The sequence below is a fragment of the Dipteris shenzhenensis genome, chromosome 6 (genome assembly GCF_047967505.1).
Source record: "Dipteris shenzhenensis isolate YYH24624 ecotype China chromosome 6, Dip_SZ_1.0, whole genome shotgun sequence".
In the NCBI taxonomy this organism is placed as follows: Eukaryota; Viridiplantae; Streptophyta; class Polypodiopsida; order Gleicheniales; family Dipteridaceae; genus Dipteris; species Dipteris shenzhenensis.
Window position 1 is genome coordinate 9,908,061 of NC_141601.1, and position 20,889 is coordinate 9,928,949.

Genomic DNA, 20,889 nt, shown 5'->3' on the forward strand with positions numbered 1-20,889 from the left:
ACCCTTGAGCAAGGTCCTTGCCTTCAAGCTTCACTTCCTGACAAGTTCCTGTGAACTTCCGTCAGGGCTTTAATACCATGTCAAAAATGAAATCCCTACAGAGGGTATCCTGCCGCAGAAGACTGATAGAGCATCCCCAAGAATTACACAGGGTAGTGTTTTACTACAGAATCCAACTTCTGTACTTGTGTGTACTTTACAATCACAGATGTGTGTGCAAGCCAGTAAATAGACAGTCATCCAAGAGAGATATAGTACCAACAAAATAATATTTCCATCCAAGATGGACACAATAGACAAGAGGCCTGAGTCCCACCAAACTGTGGTTCTCTGCGGAGAAGCTGTGCACCTAGGCTGACTACCCGGGCTGTAAGGTGGAGGGATCACTGGATAGAGAGTCTATAGAAGCTCAGAGGAGCACACAGGCTCAAAGATCTAAAGGGGCCAAGGTGATAGTAGCACAGCTTTTGCCCTCTTCTCTCCTCCTGAATTTAGGCCCAAAAGATGATGTCTGTTGTTCCTTGCTACTTGATTTCTGCTGCTCCAGGTGACGATGTATGAGGCCCGGGCCCCCAATGGCCCTCCTTATATAGGCCCCAAGGGCCCTTGAACTGGCCAACCCAATAGGAGTCTACTGGCCGACCCAGCAGCCCCCCTATGAGCTGACTTGCAGCCCCAACCAGCCAACCACCAGGTCGGCCTGGTTGGCTATCTTTCAAGCCTTATAGCCAGGTTTTCCTGGCTTCCTTTGCTGGTCTGCCTGCCCACATGGTCACAGCCACTACCCCATGCTTCTCCAGCCCTGGTCGGAGCTCTTTCCTGCCCCAAATCCTTGCCAGAACTGCTGCACCTGCAACGCCTTATTCCTGCCCTGAATCCTCCTCTATCCTGGTCCTTTCCAGGCCCTAGAACAGCCTTGACCTCAGCCTGCAGGTGCCCGTATGACGTACATTCCGTGCATAGTGCTGACATCAGTTCCGTACTGCTCCTTTGGGTTTCTTGCTGCTGAAGTGGCCTGCCATCAGATCTGTCCCAAAGGTCTTCAAGTAGCATTCTGCCGGTGTTCCATGCATCTCGCTGCTCCACACAGCCAGGTATGCTTCCAAGAAGTGCTGCCCACATGACAACCTGCTTGCTGCCCATGTGGCAGTCCCCTCACTTTTTCTCTATGGTCCACCCCCCTGATGCACTCCTCATTTGGGGGCTCACAGGTGGGGAAGTGACCAACCCTAATCCAAGACTCACCTAGGTATGATCCGATTCTTTGGTTTGCACACAAACCACTAACATGAACTTATCAAATGATCCTGCCCTTTGCATTGCACACAAACCACTAACATGAACTCATCAAATGATCAGACTCTACACTAACATGAACTCATCAAATGATCCCACCCTTTGCATTGCACACAAGGCACACACATAAACTTATCAAATGATCCGACTCTTCCGTTTGCACACAAGCCACTAACATGAACTTATCAAATGATCCCGCTCTTTGTATTGCACAAAAACCACTAACAAATTATCTGACTCTTTGGTTTGCACACAAAACACTAACATGAACTTATGAAATGATCCCACCCTTTGCATTGCACATAAACCATTAACACGAACTCATCAAATAATCCTTTTGTACACACAGATGAGACAGCAAGGAAGGACAAAAGAATACCAAGATGACACATGCAGATAGTTCAAGACAGCCATGCTCATCCCACTTTTAAGAAGCTCAAGCATGTACATGGAGGCTACAGATGATTAATTTTGTATTCAGAACATGAATCTTCTGCTTCCTGATGATATTAAGGAATATATTTTTTCCAATCTACAGATCCAATATATACAATTGCAATTGGAAATTTGGTGGATTCAAGTAAGGAGATCTATATAAAATTAAGTATCATGCAGATGGGACTATTAAAAAGTGGAACCGTTGGTTAGGCCGCTTCAAGCTGAGACTTGGAGCTGCAGCAATGGAGCTTCAGTTCTGACTTGGAGCTGTGGCAGTGAACTGGAGTTGTGGAATTGCCGCAATGAGCTGCAGTCTTGCAAGAACCGAGTGAGCTGTAGAAGCGGAGCTACAGTTACGGCATCTGTAACTGCAAGACTTGAGTTGCACCTGGACACTGAATACTTGAGTCGCAAAAGAGTGTGAGTTGCAGTGTGACCTCTGGACTCCAAACCTCTTGTAGCTGACTCTACACTGGAAACCTAGAAAGCTGACTCCTTTTTCAGAATCTGGACCTTGCAATAGTCTTGCTGCACATTCTTGTCTCAAATGTCACTAAAATTCCAACTGTTTTATAGATTGTACATTTGCATACTCTTTCACAAGGCAAACTGCCTTGAGAGAACCCACACTTCTGCACATTCCAGGCACGAACCACAGCAGACCATTTTTCACAAGCCACCTCCGTAGTTTGTGCTTTCTTTGTGTTGCCTTGAGGAAAGTGACTGCATCGTGAGTTGGGTGCAAACAATTGTACCTATTGCAAGGTGTCAAGCCCCATCAACCATTTTGCCTGCATCACTATCTGCTACATGGCAGCAGCAGCTTGCAGTGCTTGCTTCCTAACATGTTATTACTGTTAACTAACCCTCTTCTTACTCTAGATGTGAAGCTCACTGCGTAATAAATTGATCGATGCAATGGAAGCTTACAATGCTGCAAAAGTGCCAAAAGGATGCTCCGCCCTCCCTCCAATGGCTCCAAGATGACTCATCAGGTAAGGATTCACAAGGGTTTGGCCCTCTTTCATCCACACCTACATGGTGCATCCCTAAGGCTCAATAGGCCAACTTCTAGGTCTAGGAGCCCAACCCACTCCCTAAACCAAAAACAGACGCCCCAAAAAAAGGCCAATCAGTCCTACAAGTGCCTCTCGTTATTGGTTCTGCGAATTAATATGAATTGGCCTCTTGGGGCACTGATCTACCCCATCACAGATTTTGTGCAATGGCTTCCACCTTAATACAAGAATGTACTACAAGGTGACCTAGAGAGCACTATCCTACTTTTGCCTCTTTCTTGCTTGCAAGTCAAGGCTCACAACATGGGAACGTAGTAAGTGCAATGCATGTAGAAGAGCAGAAATTGGAAGTACAACCAACATGCAAGTACATAACTGCACACACACAAAGTTGAGGAAGTAAACAAATCAAGCAGTTTGTCCCCAATTTTTGGTGGTTTTGGAGGGTGGGGTAAGTGGAAAGGAAGGTGGCAGGAGGCGGCAATAATTGATTGAGGGCTAAATCAATAAATTCATTACCAAACATCTTCACTTCACAATAAACAAAATCATGTTTTTAAAGGGCGTTGTAGATAGCTGAACCTGCAAATCATGGCATTCTCCATTGAGCCTCCTTTGATTAGGCCAGCAGCTTGCAATTGTCCAATCTGCATGCATATAAGTTTGACCCATTATCCATCCTTTACGGTGGCTGCAATGAGACACAATGCTTATGAGATTTATCCTAGCTTGAAATGGAAGAACATGCACTATGAAACAGTGAGATCTATCGCAGAAAAGGGAACATTGCATATCCTATCTTTTATTTTTGTGCAAGGGTAGATCTGAGTCTTTTGGGGGTTCAAAGAGGGAAGGAGAACCCCCAAGGGACAAGGAGTGGGGGAGATAGATTAAAGGTCTTTTAGGAACCAAAAGCAATAATGAATAAGAATCTTAAGTGTACAGAAACAATCTTATTATAATAAGGAAACAGTCTTGGTCTGAATTTTGGAGCAAAGCTCAAAGCCTTTGAATTCCACTAGGGTGAGCATAGTCTTGATTATAAGCTATACGAGAATCACTTCATTCGCACCTAGCAACAAGTGTGAATCTCATGTATATGATAAATGTTAATAGTTAATGCTTTGGTTTTGGCACTCTATATACCAGTTTTGGGCCAACGAGGGTTTGTTTTTTTCTTCTGATATTAGTTAAGTTTAGCTAGGTCATGTTACCATTGCGCGTTGGAACACACTAAAACTGTCCCACTCGCTCACATACCACGTGGAAGATCTCAACATGTATCTCTAGCTCAACAATCAAGCAAGACACCATGTTAGAACAACAATGACCTTGCGTCTATCATCAATTTTGACAAGTCATCTAATGCAGAAGATTTCCCAAGATACCACACCCACAATCTCACTTCAACACGTGTGTACACAAGTAGATAGAAACCAGTTCAGATCTAGGTTGAGCACACTCAGATGTACAGCCAAAAAGGAACATGTATAATTGTGTAAGCCGAGTACAAAACCTGCCCGATTAAGTATCAGCACCTGCAGCATACATCGACTAAAGTAAGGCACCAATACCCGCTCTGTATGCTGCACTAACTGCTGTAGACTTTTGTACTCTCTCACGTGCCTCTTCATAGCAGGCTTCAGTAGCTACTCAAGGATGAGCTCTTACTGCTCAATATGCTCAATCCTATGCACCCACAGTTGCTCTCCTACTGGTTGCAGGTATGCACACTGTGGTGCCCTAGAATGCTGAAGACTTGCTGCAGAATTAACTGCCAAATGACCCCGAGAGGGTCTCCTTTTATAAGGCTCTGGATGGCCGACTGTGCCCAGGGTTCAGCAAACCAGATCTGGCCAACTGACCCTCCCACTGCCAACTGCAGTCTATGGGACTGCCAAATGACCCCAAGAGGGTCTCCTTTTATAAGGCTGAGTCCATCCCCTGGATGACCGACTGTGCCCAGGGTTCAGCCAACCAGATCTGGCCAACTAACCCTGCCACTGCCAACTGCAGTCTATGGGACTGCCAACCAGCAGCCAGGTCCTGCTCTATACTGGCCTACAAAGGGCCTCTGCTGTACTCATATCTTGCTGGCTCGATCCCAGCCCATTTGCCCACATTCCAGCGAGCCTATTTCCAGCCATATGTGCTGGCCTGGGCAGCCCTTGTGGCTGCCCTAAATATACTCAAGAAGATGCTATGTTGTTGCCCGTGTGGCAGCGTGCTTGCTTACCACATGGCAGCCTCTCTCAATCCCTCCCTCGTATGGTCTCACTCCCCCTTGTCCTCCTATGGGGGCTCACACGCCACTGTGGACCAATACCCACTCTGTCAAAGAGATGCTCCATCAGCTCCCATGCAAAAGCTCTCAAACTACATCATCAACATCAGGTCCAAGTTCCTGCACCTCCTGTACCTCTAGTTCCTTCTCCGCATCGTACATGAACTTTCAGAACCAAGCTGGACTTACCCATCCATACCTCTCCAGAGGCGCACCTACACAGACACCTAAATTCCCTATAGGTTATGATCTTCAACTCCTCAAAGGCAGTGCTTCATTGACATAGCAAGGGGAGTCGTTGAGATCGTGCAGTCATACACCTATCTAGGGGCAGTCTTCAAGGGGCCAGTTTTCACAATGATTCATGTAGCCAGAGCACGACTTACACAATGGCAAGGAGCTCTTGCTCGACTAGAGTGACAGTGCATTCAGGCACATTTCCAAGACCCTCCAACGATAGGCAAAGAAGACATGCACAGAGTGAGGTCTCATATATGTGCCAAATTCTCGGATCAGTGATGGGGATGGGTAACTTACCCTCAAAGAGAAGCCCCCAAAAGATCTGATTGAGTGAGAGAGAGCAAGAGAGTGAGAGCTTGAGAGCTGAAAGCTTGAGAGCTGAGTTGCAATAGAAATGTGTAAAGAGTACAACTCAAAGAGTGAGAGATAAGGTTTTGTCCTAGTGACAAAACCTTAGTAGTCACTAACCATAGTTAGTGAACTAACCACGGTTAGGGGGAAAAACCTCTTAAAGAGGGAAAAGTGCCCCTAACTAGCTTATTAAATTACATTGGTCACTGCTGAATTATATCTATAATTCTAACACCCCCCTGCAGTGCCAATGTCATGTACAAGGCTGATCAATCACCAAACGGATATAAGTTCAGGGCACTGCGAAATGCCTCAAACTTTTCACGTGGTAGTGCTTTGGTGAAAATATATGCAACGTTGTCATGTGTGGACACAAAGATCATATTGATCTCTCCTGCATGCAACTTCTCTCTGACGTAGTAATAGTGAACCTCAATGTGCTTCGTGCGAGCATGAAACACTGGATTCTTTGCCACTGCAATGGCACTCTGACTATCAATGAGAATTGGAGAAGGACCCTCCAAAGACAGATGAAGATCAGCAAATAGACGTCGCAGCCAAACACATTCAACTGTTGCTGTGAAAGCTGCCCTGTACTCAGCTTCACATGATGAGGTAGCCACTGTAGATTGTTTCTTGCTTAGCCTGGAAATGCAAGATTTACCCAAAAAGAAACAATTGTCACTAGTGGACTGCCTAGTGTCATAATCACCAGCCCAATATGAATCACTGTAGGCATGCATCTGCAAGTCACCCCCCCTGGGAAATAGCAAGCCAAAGGACTTCGTGCCCTGCAAATAACGGAAGATGCGCTTAACTGCCTGCCAATGCATAGTTTTTGGGCTGTGCATATACCTGCTCACTTGAGATACTGCAAACTGAATATCAGCTCTAGTGTTGCAGAGATATATGAGGCATCCAACAGCCTGACTGTAAAGTGTGGCATCAACTAATTCTCCTGCGTCATGCATTGTGAGTTTCAGCCCCGGCTCCATGGGAGTGGCTATGGGCTTACAATCATGCATGTTAAATCTGTCCAAGAGTTTCTGCACATACTTGGACTGAGACATAACAGTGCCACGTGTCTCATGAGAGAACTGGATCCCCAAATAAAAGTGAAGCAGCCCCAAATCTGACATGTCAAAGTTGGTTTGCAAATCAGCTTTGAAATCTGCAATTTTGTCTTCAATATCTTACTCAAAAGAATGATTGCTATCCGTGCTTCTAAAATTTGGAGACACTATTTATATGTTGTTGGATGATGTTGTGGTGTAGATGCATGCAAAAGAAATGAGAGAAAACAGCTGGCTTTCATGCATTGAAATCTCACAAGCAATACACAACTAGTGTAATCCTATGCAGTACAACATTAGGCTCGCTATAACCCTTGATGATGTAGTTGTGCCACATGGCAACTGATGTTGAAATTTAATAAAGACCATTGTTTGGTTTAGAAATGCATCAAGCATACCTAAAACCAAGCATTGACTCCTAACACTCACTTTGACGTGTCCTTGCACCATTTAAACTTTTTGCGAACATGTCAACTGCCCTGCTTGTTTGTGGTGCAAAGTATGAGATTTGCTGCATTTGTTACCTCTTTTTCTTGATAAAGTGAAACTGCACTTTGATGCTTTGTCTTTGAATGAAACATAGGATTCTTTGCAAGGCATATATAGCTTTTGTTGTTGGACTGTGAGCAGTAAGTCATCGACATAAAGAAGGATGACTAAAATTTCCCCCCCATCCATCTTGATGTAGAGGGTGCTCTCAGTAGGACTATTGTGCAGCCCTTTGCTGGTCAAAAAGGCATGAATCTTGGCATACCATGCACGAGGGGCCTGTTTCAGCCCATATAAAGCTTTGTTTAGCTTGCATACTTGAAGTGCATTTGCTGTAATTTCAAAGCCTGGAGGTCGTTTGACATACACCTCTTCCAGCAAGTCTCCATTTAAGAAGGCTGTTTTTATGTCCAACTGATGAACATTCCACTCAAAATGTGCAGCCATTGCAATAACTGATCGGATGGTGGTCATCCGGGATGTAGGAGCGAATGTCTCCTCATAATCTATGCCCTTTTTCTGAGCATAGCCTTTAGCAACCAGCCTTGCCTTGTATCTGTCAATGGAGCCATTTGGCTTCCGTTTGACCTTGAAAACCCATCGTGTGCCAATGGCATGTTTACCTGGTGGCAAGTCTACAACATCCCAAGTCTGATTTTTTTCAATGGACTGCAACTATCGTGCATGGCATTCATCCAATGCACATTGTCCTTTGCCTCTTCGAATGTGCCAGGCTCCTCCTCATCAAGAAGAGTACCTGCATATGCTGATTCCACTGAATTAGCACCTTCCATGTGCCTTGCTGCACTGCGAGCCCTGCCAGGTAACGGAGCATCAATTTTACTCTCCCTGAGAGTCTGTAACAGCCAGTTTGGGACTGTTTTTGCTGCATGTATGTCTGCAATTTCTTGCTGCACCACCTGTCCCACTGCCTGTGGAGGTGGCAAGACATCCTGTGGCGGAACTAAAGCATCGGGAGGTGGCTGTAAATTCTGATTTGCATCAGAAATATCAGCAGGGGAACCCAAGGCAATGGGTAGCAACCCCTCAAAGACATCCTCTGAAGAAGAAGGCATTTGAACTTCAGCCTGAGTGTGAGCTGAATTTTCAGCAAATATCACATCTCTACTGACAATGATCTTGCGTGTAGCAGGATTGTAGAGACGGTACCCCTTGCTTTCTGCACTGTACCCAACAAATATGCACTTAATGGCTTTATCTGACAACTTGTGCCTAAATTCAACTGGCACATGAGCATAAGCAAGGCATCCAAAGACTCGGAAATGATCCACTGAAGGCTTTCTCCCATTCCAGACCTCATAGGGAGTTTTTGTTTTTAAAGCCTTAGTGGAAGCCCGATTCAAAATGTAATTGGCACACATCAGACCCTCAAGCCAGAATTTGTGAGGCATGTGTTTGCTTTTCAGCATACATCTGTCCATCTCCATGAGAGTTCTCTTTTTCCTCTCAGCTTTGCCATTTTGCTGAGGGGTCAGCCTCACTGTGAGCTGATGCACAATACCCTTGCCTTTCAGAAAAGCATCAAAATCTGCAGACAAGTATTCCCCACCTCTATCTGTGCGCAATGTCTATATCTTGAGTCCGGTTTCATTTTCAACCATGGCTGAAAAGTGTTTAAACACCATGAACACTTCTGATTTGCGCTTCAGCCCAAAGACCCAAGTGAAATTGGAGTAATCATCAATAAAGGTAACAAAGTAGAGATGACCACCCAATGATGGAGTCCTCATGGGACCACAGACATCACTGTGTATAAGCTGTAATTTGCGGACAGCTTTAACTGAACCATCCTTGTAAAAGGGGAATCTATGCATCTTGCCTACAATGCACCCTTCACAGGCATGTGGAGGAGGTATCTCAAGAGGTGGCAATGCATCAACCATGAAATGCTTCTGAAGTGTCATCAAGCTGTTGTAATGCATGTGGCCATATCGGGCATGCCATAATTCTGCATTCTGCATGGCAGCAGTAGGGGTAGAAACTGCAAGAGCATGGGCTGCTCTTTTCTCAAAAAGATCAAGCTGAAAAAGCCCACACAGCAGAGTACCAGATAATCTTAAGGCATAATCATCTTCCCTGTCTCGGACAGCACATTTGTCATCCTCAAAGATGACCTGAAATTCAGCTTTGTTAAGAGTGGACACTGAAAGAAGATTTTTGGTTATACCAGGCACATATAAGACATCTGAAAGTCTGAAAATTGAGCCATCAATGGCAGTAAGCTCAACATCTCCTGTGCCACGTATTGAATATGATGAGTTATTGGCACAAGTGACTTTCTTACCAACGGGAGGTGGATGCAAGGAAGTAAAAAGACACTTCCTAGAAGTGATATGTTTGGATGCACCGCTGTCAAAATACCAAGTGTTTAGTGTTTCATTGACACTGAAAGCAGATGCATCCGTAGAAGAGTCATAACTGCAAGTCAAAAATGCATATGTATCATCATTACAAGTGGCTGTACTATCCCGAGCATCTAGAGCAGCCAGCCTAGAATCTGAAATGCAAGATAAAAAGGCATAATCCTATCCAACAAAGTTGGCTGCAGCATCCCCACTATCAGATGCATGAGGAGCTGAATCTGAAACAGCCATACCGGAGCTGTTTTTCTTCTCTTTTGCAAGCCTTTTCCTGCATTCTGCAATGTGATGACCTAGCTTTTTGCAGTAGTGACAAAAACCCTTCTTCTGGGGCTTACTTGCATCATTTTTAGCCTTTTGTGAAGGCTGTCCTGACCCACTGGAAGGCTGATTTACTGATGTCTTTGCCTGTCCCTTTGTTTTTTATTTAAACTTTGAGAGCATAGCTTGTTCACCTGCACGTGAAGCCAAGTTTTTCCTGGTCTGCTCTTCCTGAAGCAGAAGTCCTATCAACTCATGAAAAGTGAGAGGATTTGCACCCCCCCTCAATGATAAGTTCAGCGAGGTATGAAAGCTGAGATAAGACTCGGAAAGAGAATTCAAAGTGGTAGTAATCATCTCTGAATCAAGAATAATCTCATCTATGTTTAATAATTGCTCTCTGAGATCCTGTAGCTTTGTGAGGTGGACTGACATGGAGTCACCCTCTTCCATATGTGTATTACTTAACTCTCTTTTCAAGAAAGATACCCTTGCATCATTCCGGGCTGCATACATGCTTTCTAAAATATCCCACGCTGCCTTCGAGGTCTTACACGACCAGATATGCGGAATGATAAATCTTTTCACTGAAAGAGAGATACATGACAAAGCTAAGGCATCCCGTGAATCCCATCTCTTCTGCTCTGGAGTAGTGGCTATAGCTGCACCAACAACTTGTTCTGCAGCTGCACCCTGTGCACGACCTCTTCCACCTCCTTGCTGAGGAGGGGTATCAGGTGCCATACCTGCTGGTCGGATCTCACCCCCATTCACATAATCCCATAAATTGCGAGAAATCAGATTATTGCGTACCATAAAACTCCAGAGGGAGTAGTTGGTACCATCCAACTTGTCTTCATGTGAAAGACCACCGAACTGGAAGTCATTCTGATTTTGCTGGGCCATATCTGAGAAAGAGATTTAAGCAGATACAAAACTGAATTCCCTTACTAGGAATGAAATGCACAACTCCCAAAAAACACAGCCAAGCACTGGCTGTAAATGCAACTCAAATTTCTGTACTTGCACTGTCAGAAATCTGTCCAAGCATCAAAAACTCTCCATAATCTGCCAAAAGTGCTGCAAAACACTTCAAGAAAGGCAGTATGAACTGAAATCTCCAGACATTGCTCTCCCAACACAAAAGCCCCAAAATAGGCCTGAAATTGCAACCGAAAAGGGGCAAATTGATCAAAAGCCCCAAATGTTGCAAGAATTGCGCTCTGTCTACAAAAGCCCCAAATTTCACTGCGAAATTGCAGTGTAATTACAAAATCCCCAAATTTCTTCAAGAAATTGTACTACAAAACTGAAAGCCCCAAATGCAATCAAGAAGGGGCAAATTCACTAAAAGCCCCAAATTTGCAATTTTTGAACAAAAGCCCCAAATTTCAGACCAAATCTGCAGATCTGTCTGCAATGTTTGCTTCGCAAGTAACTGTGAACCTGAAAATACCCAAATGACAACAAAGAACTGCAAGTGTCTGCTGGTACAGTGAGTACAGTCGACCAAGTACGAATGTACGACTGAGTACAGAAAAGCAGGTACAGATCTTCCACACATGCGAATGTACGACAGAGTACAGATTGTACGGACAGTTACACAGAACCGTACGGTGATGACGCAAGCTGTACGGAATCAGAACCTGTACGGAAGCAGGGACAATGACCTCTTGTACGCGCAGGTACGGATGGTGACAGCGAACTGTACAGATGGTGATAGCAAACCGTACGCGCAGGTACAGAACTGTACGACGAACCGTACAGTCTGGCGACGGACTGTACGGCTGAATGTTTGCTGTACGGAATGTAGATGCAGAATGTACGTTGCTTCACTTGTACGGACGACGCAGGAGCAGTACGGCAGGTACGGTACGACAGGGTACTGAAGGTACAGAAGGTAGCAGCAGGAGTGTGGGCTGTAGGCTGGAGCTGAACGGGGAAGAAGCAGGGAGCAAGATCAATTGCTCCGATACCAAATGTGAGAGATTGGGGAGAGTGAGAGAGAGCAAGAGAGTGAGAGCTTGAGAGCTGAGTTGCAATAGAAGAGTGTAAAGAGTACGACTCAAAGAGTGAGAGATAAGGTTTTGTCCTAGTGACAAAACCTTAGTAGTCACTAACCATAGTTAGTGAACTAACTGCGGTTAGGGGGAAAAACCTCTTAAAGAGGGAAAAGTGCCCCTAACTAGCTTATTAAATTACATTGGTCACTGCTGAATTATATCTATAATTCTAACACTGATCACCTCATCCATGTGTCACGCGACTGAACTTGTATCCACATGTGGCGTGCATGCTTCTCCTTCTGCATCACAGATATAAACAATCTTAGATGTGCTCTAAAGAGAACTATCACTTCTCCAGAACTTCATATCCCATTTCTCTCCTCATCTCCCTCCTGTGAGATGACTGCCAAGTGTACCCTATAATGGGCAATCCCCTCTCCAGCTTCCGTTCACATTTTCACGACCCTCGGACCAAATGCCTACTCTTTGACTCCTGGTTGGACCAGTGGGGATGTATGGCAGCCCTTGTTGGGGGCCGGACCTGTTAGATACTGAGTGGGCTCGTGTGAAGCGACTACAGGTTCTCATGCTATCACGGATTATTCACAGTAAGCCGTCACTTCCTCACCAGATCATCCAAGCTGAGTTTGGATCTTCACAATTGTAGCTAGATGCAGCGTTTCAGCTCATCACCTACTTATAGCAAGTCAGGGCATACGGAGATCACACCTCTAGACGTAGCACATTACCATGGTTAGCATTGTTCTCTTCCATGGCACAATCACCTGCAGGTGACCAGAGATGTTGGTTTACACACACAGTGAGATGGTGTGTGACGTGCTTCAGTACATCAGCTCCAACACACCAGCAGGTCACTAGTCCAAAAATTGACTGTTCTAGAAGAACTAGAGGCTAGGAGCAGCCCCGAAAATGCTTCTGGAACAGGCGGTTCTGCAGCAGCACTCTCAAAATGACTCGAAATTGCAGCAGCAGTCTCAAAATATGTCGAAATAGCCTTCAAAGGTCACGAAAATCTGGAGTAAATGCTCACAGATGGTTGACTTCTGCTACAGCATCCTGCAAACCCTAAAATCGGCAATAAAACATCTTCAAAGTCCAAACGTGCGGGCGTGCCTTGAACAGTGTGCGGACCAGCAAGCTAGGAGGATGCACCGCCCAGCTATCCGAGAGGCTATCAATGGCCTAGGCACTGTTCCAAGAGACCCCGAATGGTGCGGCTGGTTGAGGAGATGAGATGTAAGAAATCACGATACAGCGAAAGCAAAAGAGATGAATACTTGCTGGAAAACAACTCAACAAACGTGCAGCAACAAAGTAACAAAGGAGATAGGAAAACTGAACAAGTTCTTTCTTCTAGAATGAAGGGCAAAAGGCTGCAAGAGGAGCAGCTACAAAGGGCAGCAGTTGTTGCAATCTTCTTCCACCAACGGTGGGCTAGACAAGTCGCCTTCTCCCTACTAAGTGCGCGCTGCTGGATCAGCTTCATTGCTGAGAGGCTGAAGGCTTGAGTGCTATGTAATAGTGAGGGGGAAGGGGGCTTTATATAATAGAGGGGAGAGGCCACAAAGAGGTGGTGGATTGGCCACCAACCATTGACCTTGGCCACCGACCATTGACCTTGGCCACCAACCATTGACATTGGGCACCAACCATTGACCTTGGCAACCGGCCATTGACCTTGACCACCGGCCATTGACCTTGACCTTGGCCACCGACCATTGACTTTGACCATCGTCCATTGACTTTGACCTTGGCCACCAACCATTGACTTTGATCGGTCGGCAACCCCCTCTCAATCACTTCCCCTTCTAAGCACCTAAGCCCCTTGCCCCTCTGCTCATAAATGGTGGGACAAAACATGTGGGGCATTAACCACGAATTCTAACACCCCCTCTTAGTGACCCAATGGTGGGCCGATACCCATGCGTGTGATCAGATGCTCCAATTGCTCTTGAGGGAGAGCCTTCATGAAAACATCAGCAAGGTTGTCGACGGTGGGGACGTACATCAGCTCAACAATGCCATCAATGATGAGCTCTCGAACAAAATGGTAGTGAACCTCGATGTGCTTGGTTCTAGCATGAAACACCGGATTCTTCCATGCAAATCTGGTTGTCACAAAGGATCACAGTCACCTCCGTCTGTGTCTAGTCTAGATCCTTCAAGATCCATCTGAGCCATAAAGATTCGCATGCTGCGGTGCATGCAGCTTTGTACTCTGCCTCCGTCGATGAGAGGGCAACAGAAGGTTGCTTCTTGCTGAGCCATGAGATAGCTCCTAAAGAAAGCACAAAACAATAGCCTGTAGTGGATCTTCGAGTATTGAAGTCCCCGGCCCAGTCGGAATCACAAAAACCCCCAAGGCCCAAGCCTGAGGTGTAGGTAATGCCATAGGTACTAGTACCCTGTAGGTACCATAGTACTCTCAATCCTGCTCTCCAGTGTGCCTCCCTGGGTTTGGCAGAGAACTTGCATAAGACTCCAACAGAGAAAGAGATGTCGGGCCGAGTGTTGGTAAGGTACAAAAGACTCCCTACCAACCGTCGGTAATGTCCAGCATCCACCAATGTTGATGAATCATGGATGCTGAATTTCAGCCCAACCTCCATCGGTGTAACTACAGGCTTGCAGTTCTCCATCTGGAACCTCTTAAGCAGCACAGTCTCTGGCAGTGTCTCCTCAAACACCACATCTCGGCTGACAATGATCTGCTTCTTCTTGGGGTTGAAGAGTCTGTATGCCTTAGACTCTTCACTGTAGCCAACAAAGATGCACTGCTGGCTTTTGGGATCAAGCTTCTTCCGTTCATCCTTGTGCACATGAACATAGGCGATAGAACCAAAAATCCGTAAGTGAGAGACTGTTGGTTTCTTACCATAGTACGCCTCATATGGAGTCATGTGTTCCACAACCTTTGTCTTCATCCGGTTGAGAATATGAATTGCGGTTGCAAGGGCTTCACCCCAATAGGCTTTGGCACGATTCTTGCTTTGCAATATAGGTTTTGGGGGTTCACATCTTGGGAGTACATTGACTGCTAGATGGTGACATTTGTATAAAGTTTTTGTCCATCTTTGGGGCACATTACGTATTTTTCTGTTCTACTCTACTATGTACTGTTCAAGACTTGGTTTGTGTCTATCTCTATATACACTTGCCCCCTATGGCAGATGCCAAAGCCCTAGATGGGTGCCAACCTTACTTGCGAGGCAGCTTAGAGGGTGGACAAGGTGACGCACTAACAAGGCCTCTAGTAGTGAGATTCCATACAGAGGGTTGGTACGTGTGATGGCAGCAAGGCATTAAGGGAAGTGGGCTGCCTATAGAGATGGCAAAGTGATTATCTGCCTAAAAGGATAGCAAGGGGAGAAGGGGAAGTGGACAACACATGACAGTGTCGAGCCGATGAGAGACAAAACGAATTGCATATGACAATGTGGAACTGTGATGGCACCCTCTAGCCTGACTTATGGGGTTTCTCGGAGACCTACACCAACAAGGATGTGATTTTCTACAATAATACAATGAGACACACGAGAAAGAAAGAAAGAACGAAAGAAAGGAAGTTTATTAAAGTCTTCGGAAGATCGATGGGTCTATGAGACTGTGAGAAACCTGATACAAGCTATTTAAAAGGGTGGAGCTACTAATCGAGCATCCACACCCATACAAAAGCAAAGAACTAAAGGTTGCATAGTCATATCAAAATAATCGCCATCTACAACATCACTATCATCAACATGCTCTATATTGGTCAACATTTCTACGTCTAAGAAGGGCGACAATCACGCCTGTCGGTCGTGCTCCCACTCTGAACATGGAGGGAATGTCCCCAAGCATAATCTGTGCATCAACCCTCTACTTGAGCTGTCATATCACTGGCTCTAGGTCCCAATCATGCCTAGGGTCTATAGGGGGGGAGTATGTGTGGTCCGGCTGGAAGAATTCCATGATCATGCTATGAGATGAGTCTACCAAGGTACGTTCCTCCTATCTTTGAGATCGAAGTAGGTCTTCACGATGTTTGACTGCCTTGTGAACGAACGTGGCGAGGCATCTCTAATCTGGAAAAAAGAGAAATCGAGATAACAACCTGGAGCTTGTTGGAGATATTATAGCCAAAGAGTGTGTTGATGTGATGTGTTTGTGTGTAGTACTAGGAGATCTAGTACTAGTCATTGTGTGAGTGATGTGTGAGTGCCACGTGTCACGATGGGACTTATCCCATATGCACTTGGTGCAAGTGTGTGAGTGAGTAGCCTATATAAGGCTTGTACTTCACTTATCTCATCATACTTGATGAATGAATGAATGAAAGCCTTCATGGTTTCTACATTTGTGTATCACTTCTTCACTCCCTAGCCTCTCTCTCTCTCTCTCTCTCTCTCTCTCTCTCTCACACCATGTTTCTAACATGGTATCAAAGCAGGCCAATTCTGCCCTAGACGCCCTACCACGTTATCATCTCCCTACCCTAACCTAACCCTAACTCTGCTAAGCTTCCTCCTCCTTGCAGACGCCTCATTTCTGCCTCTATTCTGCCTCCTCTTGCAGCCATTAGTTTCTGTTTTCGCCTCCTCCATAGCCAACCGCCTCTTCATCCCTTGCTGTCTCCACTGCTGCCCTCATTTGAGTGTTCTAGATGCCTATTGCTTGCTGGTTGGCACTTCCTTCAAGACGTGTCTGCACGTGTGCTTCCCCAAGGACGTTTTGGAGTATTTCATCGCCGAAATTAGGGTTTCTGAGCTGCTGCTGCAGAACCGCGTTCAACAGACCCATTTTTGGAGCTCTTCTGAGGCTTCCAGCATATCTACATCAGCCGTTTTTCACTGTGGTGACCTGCTGCAGCACTGCAGAGCTGCCTTGCTGAACCTCCTGCAAGTTTTGAGACCTGCCTTTGCATTTGGAGCATCTATAGCTACTGCCTTGCACATTTCGGACCTGCGTGTGCATTTTGGAGTTCTTCAGGCCTTCGACCAGCTGCCGCAACTATCTATAGGAGCACTTCATAAGTTTGACTATTCAAATTTTGCAGAATGACAGATTCTAGGGTTTCAGTTCAGTTGCTCCAAAGTGGCTTTGGAATACAACAACCCTACATTTCAGAAATTAGGAATTTCCTGGTTTTATCTTCTCTTGGTACATTTGAAGACATTTCTATACCCTATAATGTCTTGGCTGTTTTCAATGCTCAAGAGACCTCAATTGATGGAAAGACAACCCTCCTTATTGATGAAACTCATGCCAATCTCCTGGCTGAAGAACAAGCTGAACCTGAAGAGCCCCCGGAGGAGATACATGTAGCTACTGCAGAGGTTCACGGCCTCCCTCTTGAGGACGAGGATCCATTTGGCCAGGGTTGGGCTTTCCAGGCCCCTATGCTATGTGTGCTTGTGTTGAGTCAAATAAAGGTTCTCAGCCTTGATTTGTCCCTCTAAAGTGAATGTATTTGGAGTCAATAAGAGGTACTTTGCCTTGGGTTGTCCCCAAAAAATGATTGTATGGTTTTTTACTTTGGTTTGATGGTATTAAGCACCCAGTTCAGAGTAAGGGGGGCTGACGAGTGATGGTTTGCCCTTACCGGTCGCAAGCTCACTGAGAAGTCACTATCACATGGGAGGTGTTGGATAGTTGGACTTGCTCTTTGCAGTATTGCGAGGGGGGGATCGGTCTACTCTTTGCGTGTTGGGTCTCCCACTCTTTGCCCTGAAGGGGGTTGTTGGAGATATCATAGCCAAAGAGTGTGTCGATGTGATGTGTTGGTGTGTAGTACTTGGAGATCTAGTACTAGTCATTGTGTGAGTCATGTGTGAGTGCCACGTGTCACGATGGGACTTATCCCATATGCACTTGGTGGAAGTGTGTGAGTGAGTAGCCTATATAAGGCTTGTACTTCACTTATCTTGAATGAATGAAAGCCTTCATGGTTTCTACATTTGTGTACCACTTCTTCACTCCCTAGCCTCTCTCCCTCTCTCTCTCTCTCTCTCTCTCTCTCTCTCACACACACACCATGTTTCTAACAGAGCTATCTCTGAATAGACAATAGAATTGCCCTCTAATTGTTGGAGATATCATAGCCAAAGAGTGGGTGAGACATGTGACGTGTGATGTGTTGTACTAGAAAATCTAGTACTAGTTCATGTGTGAGTCATGTGAGAGTGCCACGTGTTACTTTGGGAGTTATCACATATGCACTTATGCAAGTGTGTGAGTGTGTAGCCTATATAAGATTGTATATCACTTGTCTCATTCAGTGATCATGATGAATGAATGAATGAAAGCCTTCTATGGTTTCTACATTTGTGTATCACTTCTTCACTCCCTAGACTATCTGTCTCTTTGAGAGCAGGTTAGCCCTGCCCTAGTCGCCTTGCCACGTCATCTTTGCCCCAACCCTAACCCTAATTCTGCTCAAGCTCCTCCGTCTTGCAACTGCCTCGGTTCTGCAGTCAGTTCCACCTCAGCTGAAGCTGTCCCACTACTCATTTCCGCCTCTTTTCAACTACCTACTACCCGATTAGGGTTTTTGCATAGCCATCTTCATTGCTGCCTCCATAACGGCCTCTCCTTGTAGCCCTTTGCTGTTAGAATTCGTGGTTAATGCCCCACATGTTTTGCCCCTCCATTTATGAGGAGAAGGGCAAGGGGCTTAGGTAGTTAGAAAGGGGAGTGATTGAGAGGGGTCGCCGATCAGTCAAAGTCAATGGTCGATGGCCAAGGTCAAAGTCAATGGTCGGTGGCCAAGATCAAAGTCAATGGTCGGTGGCCAAGATCAAAGTCAATGGCCGATGGTCAAGGTCAATGGTCGGTGGCCAAGGTCAATGGCCGGTGGTCAAGGTCAATGGCCGGTGGCCAAGGTCAATGGTCGGTGGTCAAGGTCAATGGTCGGTGGTCAAGGTCAATGGTCGATGGTCAATCCACCACCCCTTTGTGGCCTCTCCCCTCTATTATATAAAGCCCCCTTCCCCCTCACTATTACATAGCACTTCAGCCTCCAGCCTCTCAGCACTGAAGCTGATCCAACAGCGTGCACTTAGTAGGGAGAAGGAGACATGTCTAGCCCACCGTTGGTGGAAAAAGATTGCAGCAACTGCTGCCCTTTGTAGCTACTCCTCTTGCAACCTTTTGCCCTTCATTCTAGAAGGAAGAACTTGTTCAGTTTTCCCATCTCCTTTGTTACTTTGTTGCTGCACTTTTGTTGAGTTGTTTTCCAGCAAGTATTCATCTCTTTTGTTTCCGCTGGACCGTAATTTCTAGCATGGTATCAGAGCCCATATTCTAGGGCTCACCTGGGAGCTTGAAGGAAGGGACTTCCATGCGAGAATCTTCGCAGAAGACAGTCCCGGTTCAAGTATTACTTGCTGCCCTTGCTGTCCGAATAGTAAGAAAGAAGATTTTTGTTTCCGGACATGTCGACAATAGCCTCATCCACGACAGCCCCCTCTCTCATCTTCCTTCTTCCTTCATCCCCAACTTCGGAGAAGGCAGGAAGCTCGATGGTACCAACTACCCAATATGGAAGGTGAAGATCCGGAGTCACCTCGTGGCCCGGGAACTATGGAGGCTCGTCACAGGAGGTGATCCGAGGCTGGTAGACACCTTGGACAGCAAAGGAAACATAGTTACCCCGGCAGACCCGGATGATCTCGAGTACTCGGAGGACCGAGATGCTCAAGCTCTTGCCATGCTTATTGGGATGACGGCAGACACGGTCATCTAGCATATCCAGATGGTAGAGACTTCAGTAGAGGCATGGGCCATTTTGAAAGACCTCTACGAGACGGACAACACGGCCCGCATCCTCACTCTCCAGCATCAACTTCACAACATATCGATATGAGTGAGGGAGATAAAGTACACGACCACCTGATGAAGGTGAAGGTTGTGAGAGACCAACTTGCGGCAGTTGGTCAAAAGGTGGATTCAAGCCAGTTGGCACTGATGGTGCTACATAAGCTACCCACGAGCTTCAAAGGTTTCGTGATGACGGTCACAGTAGGTCAAAGAACAAAGCCCATGGCTTTTGAAGAGCTTTGCCCTCTTCTTATCCCCAGGAGAAGGCTAGAGAAGATTTGTACTCCCAGGCAAACGAGAAAGCCCTAACTATGAAGGATAGGTCCGGCAAGGGCAAGTCCAAGGACTTCCATAAGAAGATTGACGATTAGGAGCACAAGAAAAACATGAAATGCTTCTATTGCGAGAAGCTTGATCATATGGCGAAGGAATGCCGCAAGAAGAAGGCAGACCTAAAGCGAAAGAAGCAAAACAAGGGCAAGGTTGTCAAGCGGGGAGGCGGTAAATGTTACCACAGAGAAGCTCTTCATGATCTCAGAAACATGCTCTGCTCTCTTGGCAGGAGAGAACGACAATGCCTGGTTCGTGGACAACAGTGCCTCGAAACACATGTCCTTTAAAAAGGATTGGTTCACCACCATGGAGTCTACTCATCCAGTGAAACCGGCCTTCGATAAACAAAAGGACAGTGATCTTCTTCTACTCAGTCAGAAACTTCATAAATGGCCACAATGCAAGCTTCAGTCACTTCAATCACTTAGCACAACTTAGAAACAAGCTTCAACAACAACAAAGGTGAGGCTAGAATGCCCCTGCTCAATGAAAATAGTACACAGTGCACCCACTGGCCCCAAATGCCTTCGCGCCCCTTACGGTATTTATTTAATGCTTCTGAATGGAAATGCTTTACAACAAGGATTCAACCATGCACTGTTCCTCTCTGTAAATCCTCTACCTGTCTTCAAGGCATCTAATCCAAGTGCACCACTAGAATTCCCACTAGCAAGGCATACTCAGGCATTCAATTCTGATCTGACACAACTTAGAGGCATTCAGGCATCCAAACCACTGGCAAATGGAGCTCAAGGCAGCCTCAAGGCTATCACATGCATCCACATTGTCCTTAGGCCTTTCACAAGATCACCCTTGCCTCTGGGTGCTTGCTAGAACCTGTAGGAGTCCTGAAAGGACTGCAAACAACACGCATGCACTGCAAAAAGCTGCAAAGCAAGA

The 20,889-nt window shown here is 45.9% G+C and overlaps 1 protein-coding gene across 5 annotated transcripts in view; it reads right to left on the bottom strand.

Annotated features, from left to right (window-relative positions):
- LOC147900757 (uncharacterized) overlaps positions 1–20,889 on the bottom strand; it is an 88,029-nt gene that overhangs the window by 10,806 nt on the left and 56,334 nt on the right. For all 5 annotated transcript variants that reach the window (XM_087375991.1, XM_087375992.1, XM_087375989.1 and 2 more), the window contains exon 5: positions 3,336–3,400. In XM_087375991.1, the coding sequence (XP_087232117.1) occupies positions 3,336–3,400 (65 nt within the window). The remainder of the gene's footprint in view (positions 1–3,335; positions 3,401–20,889) is intronic.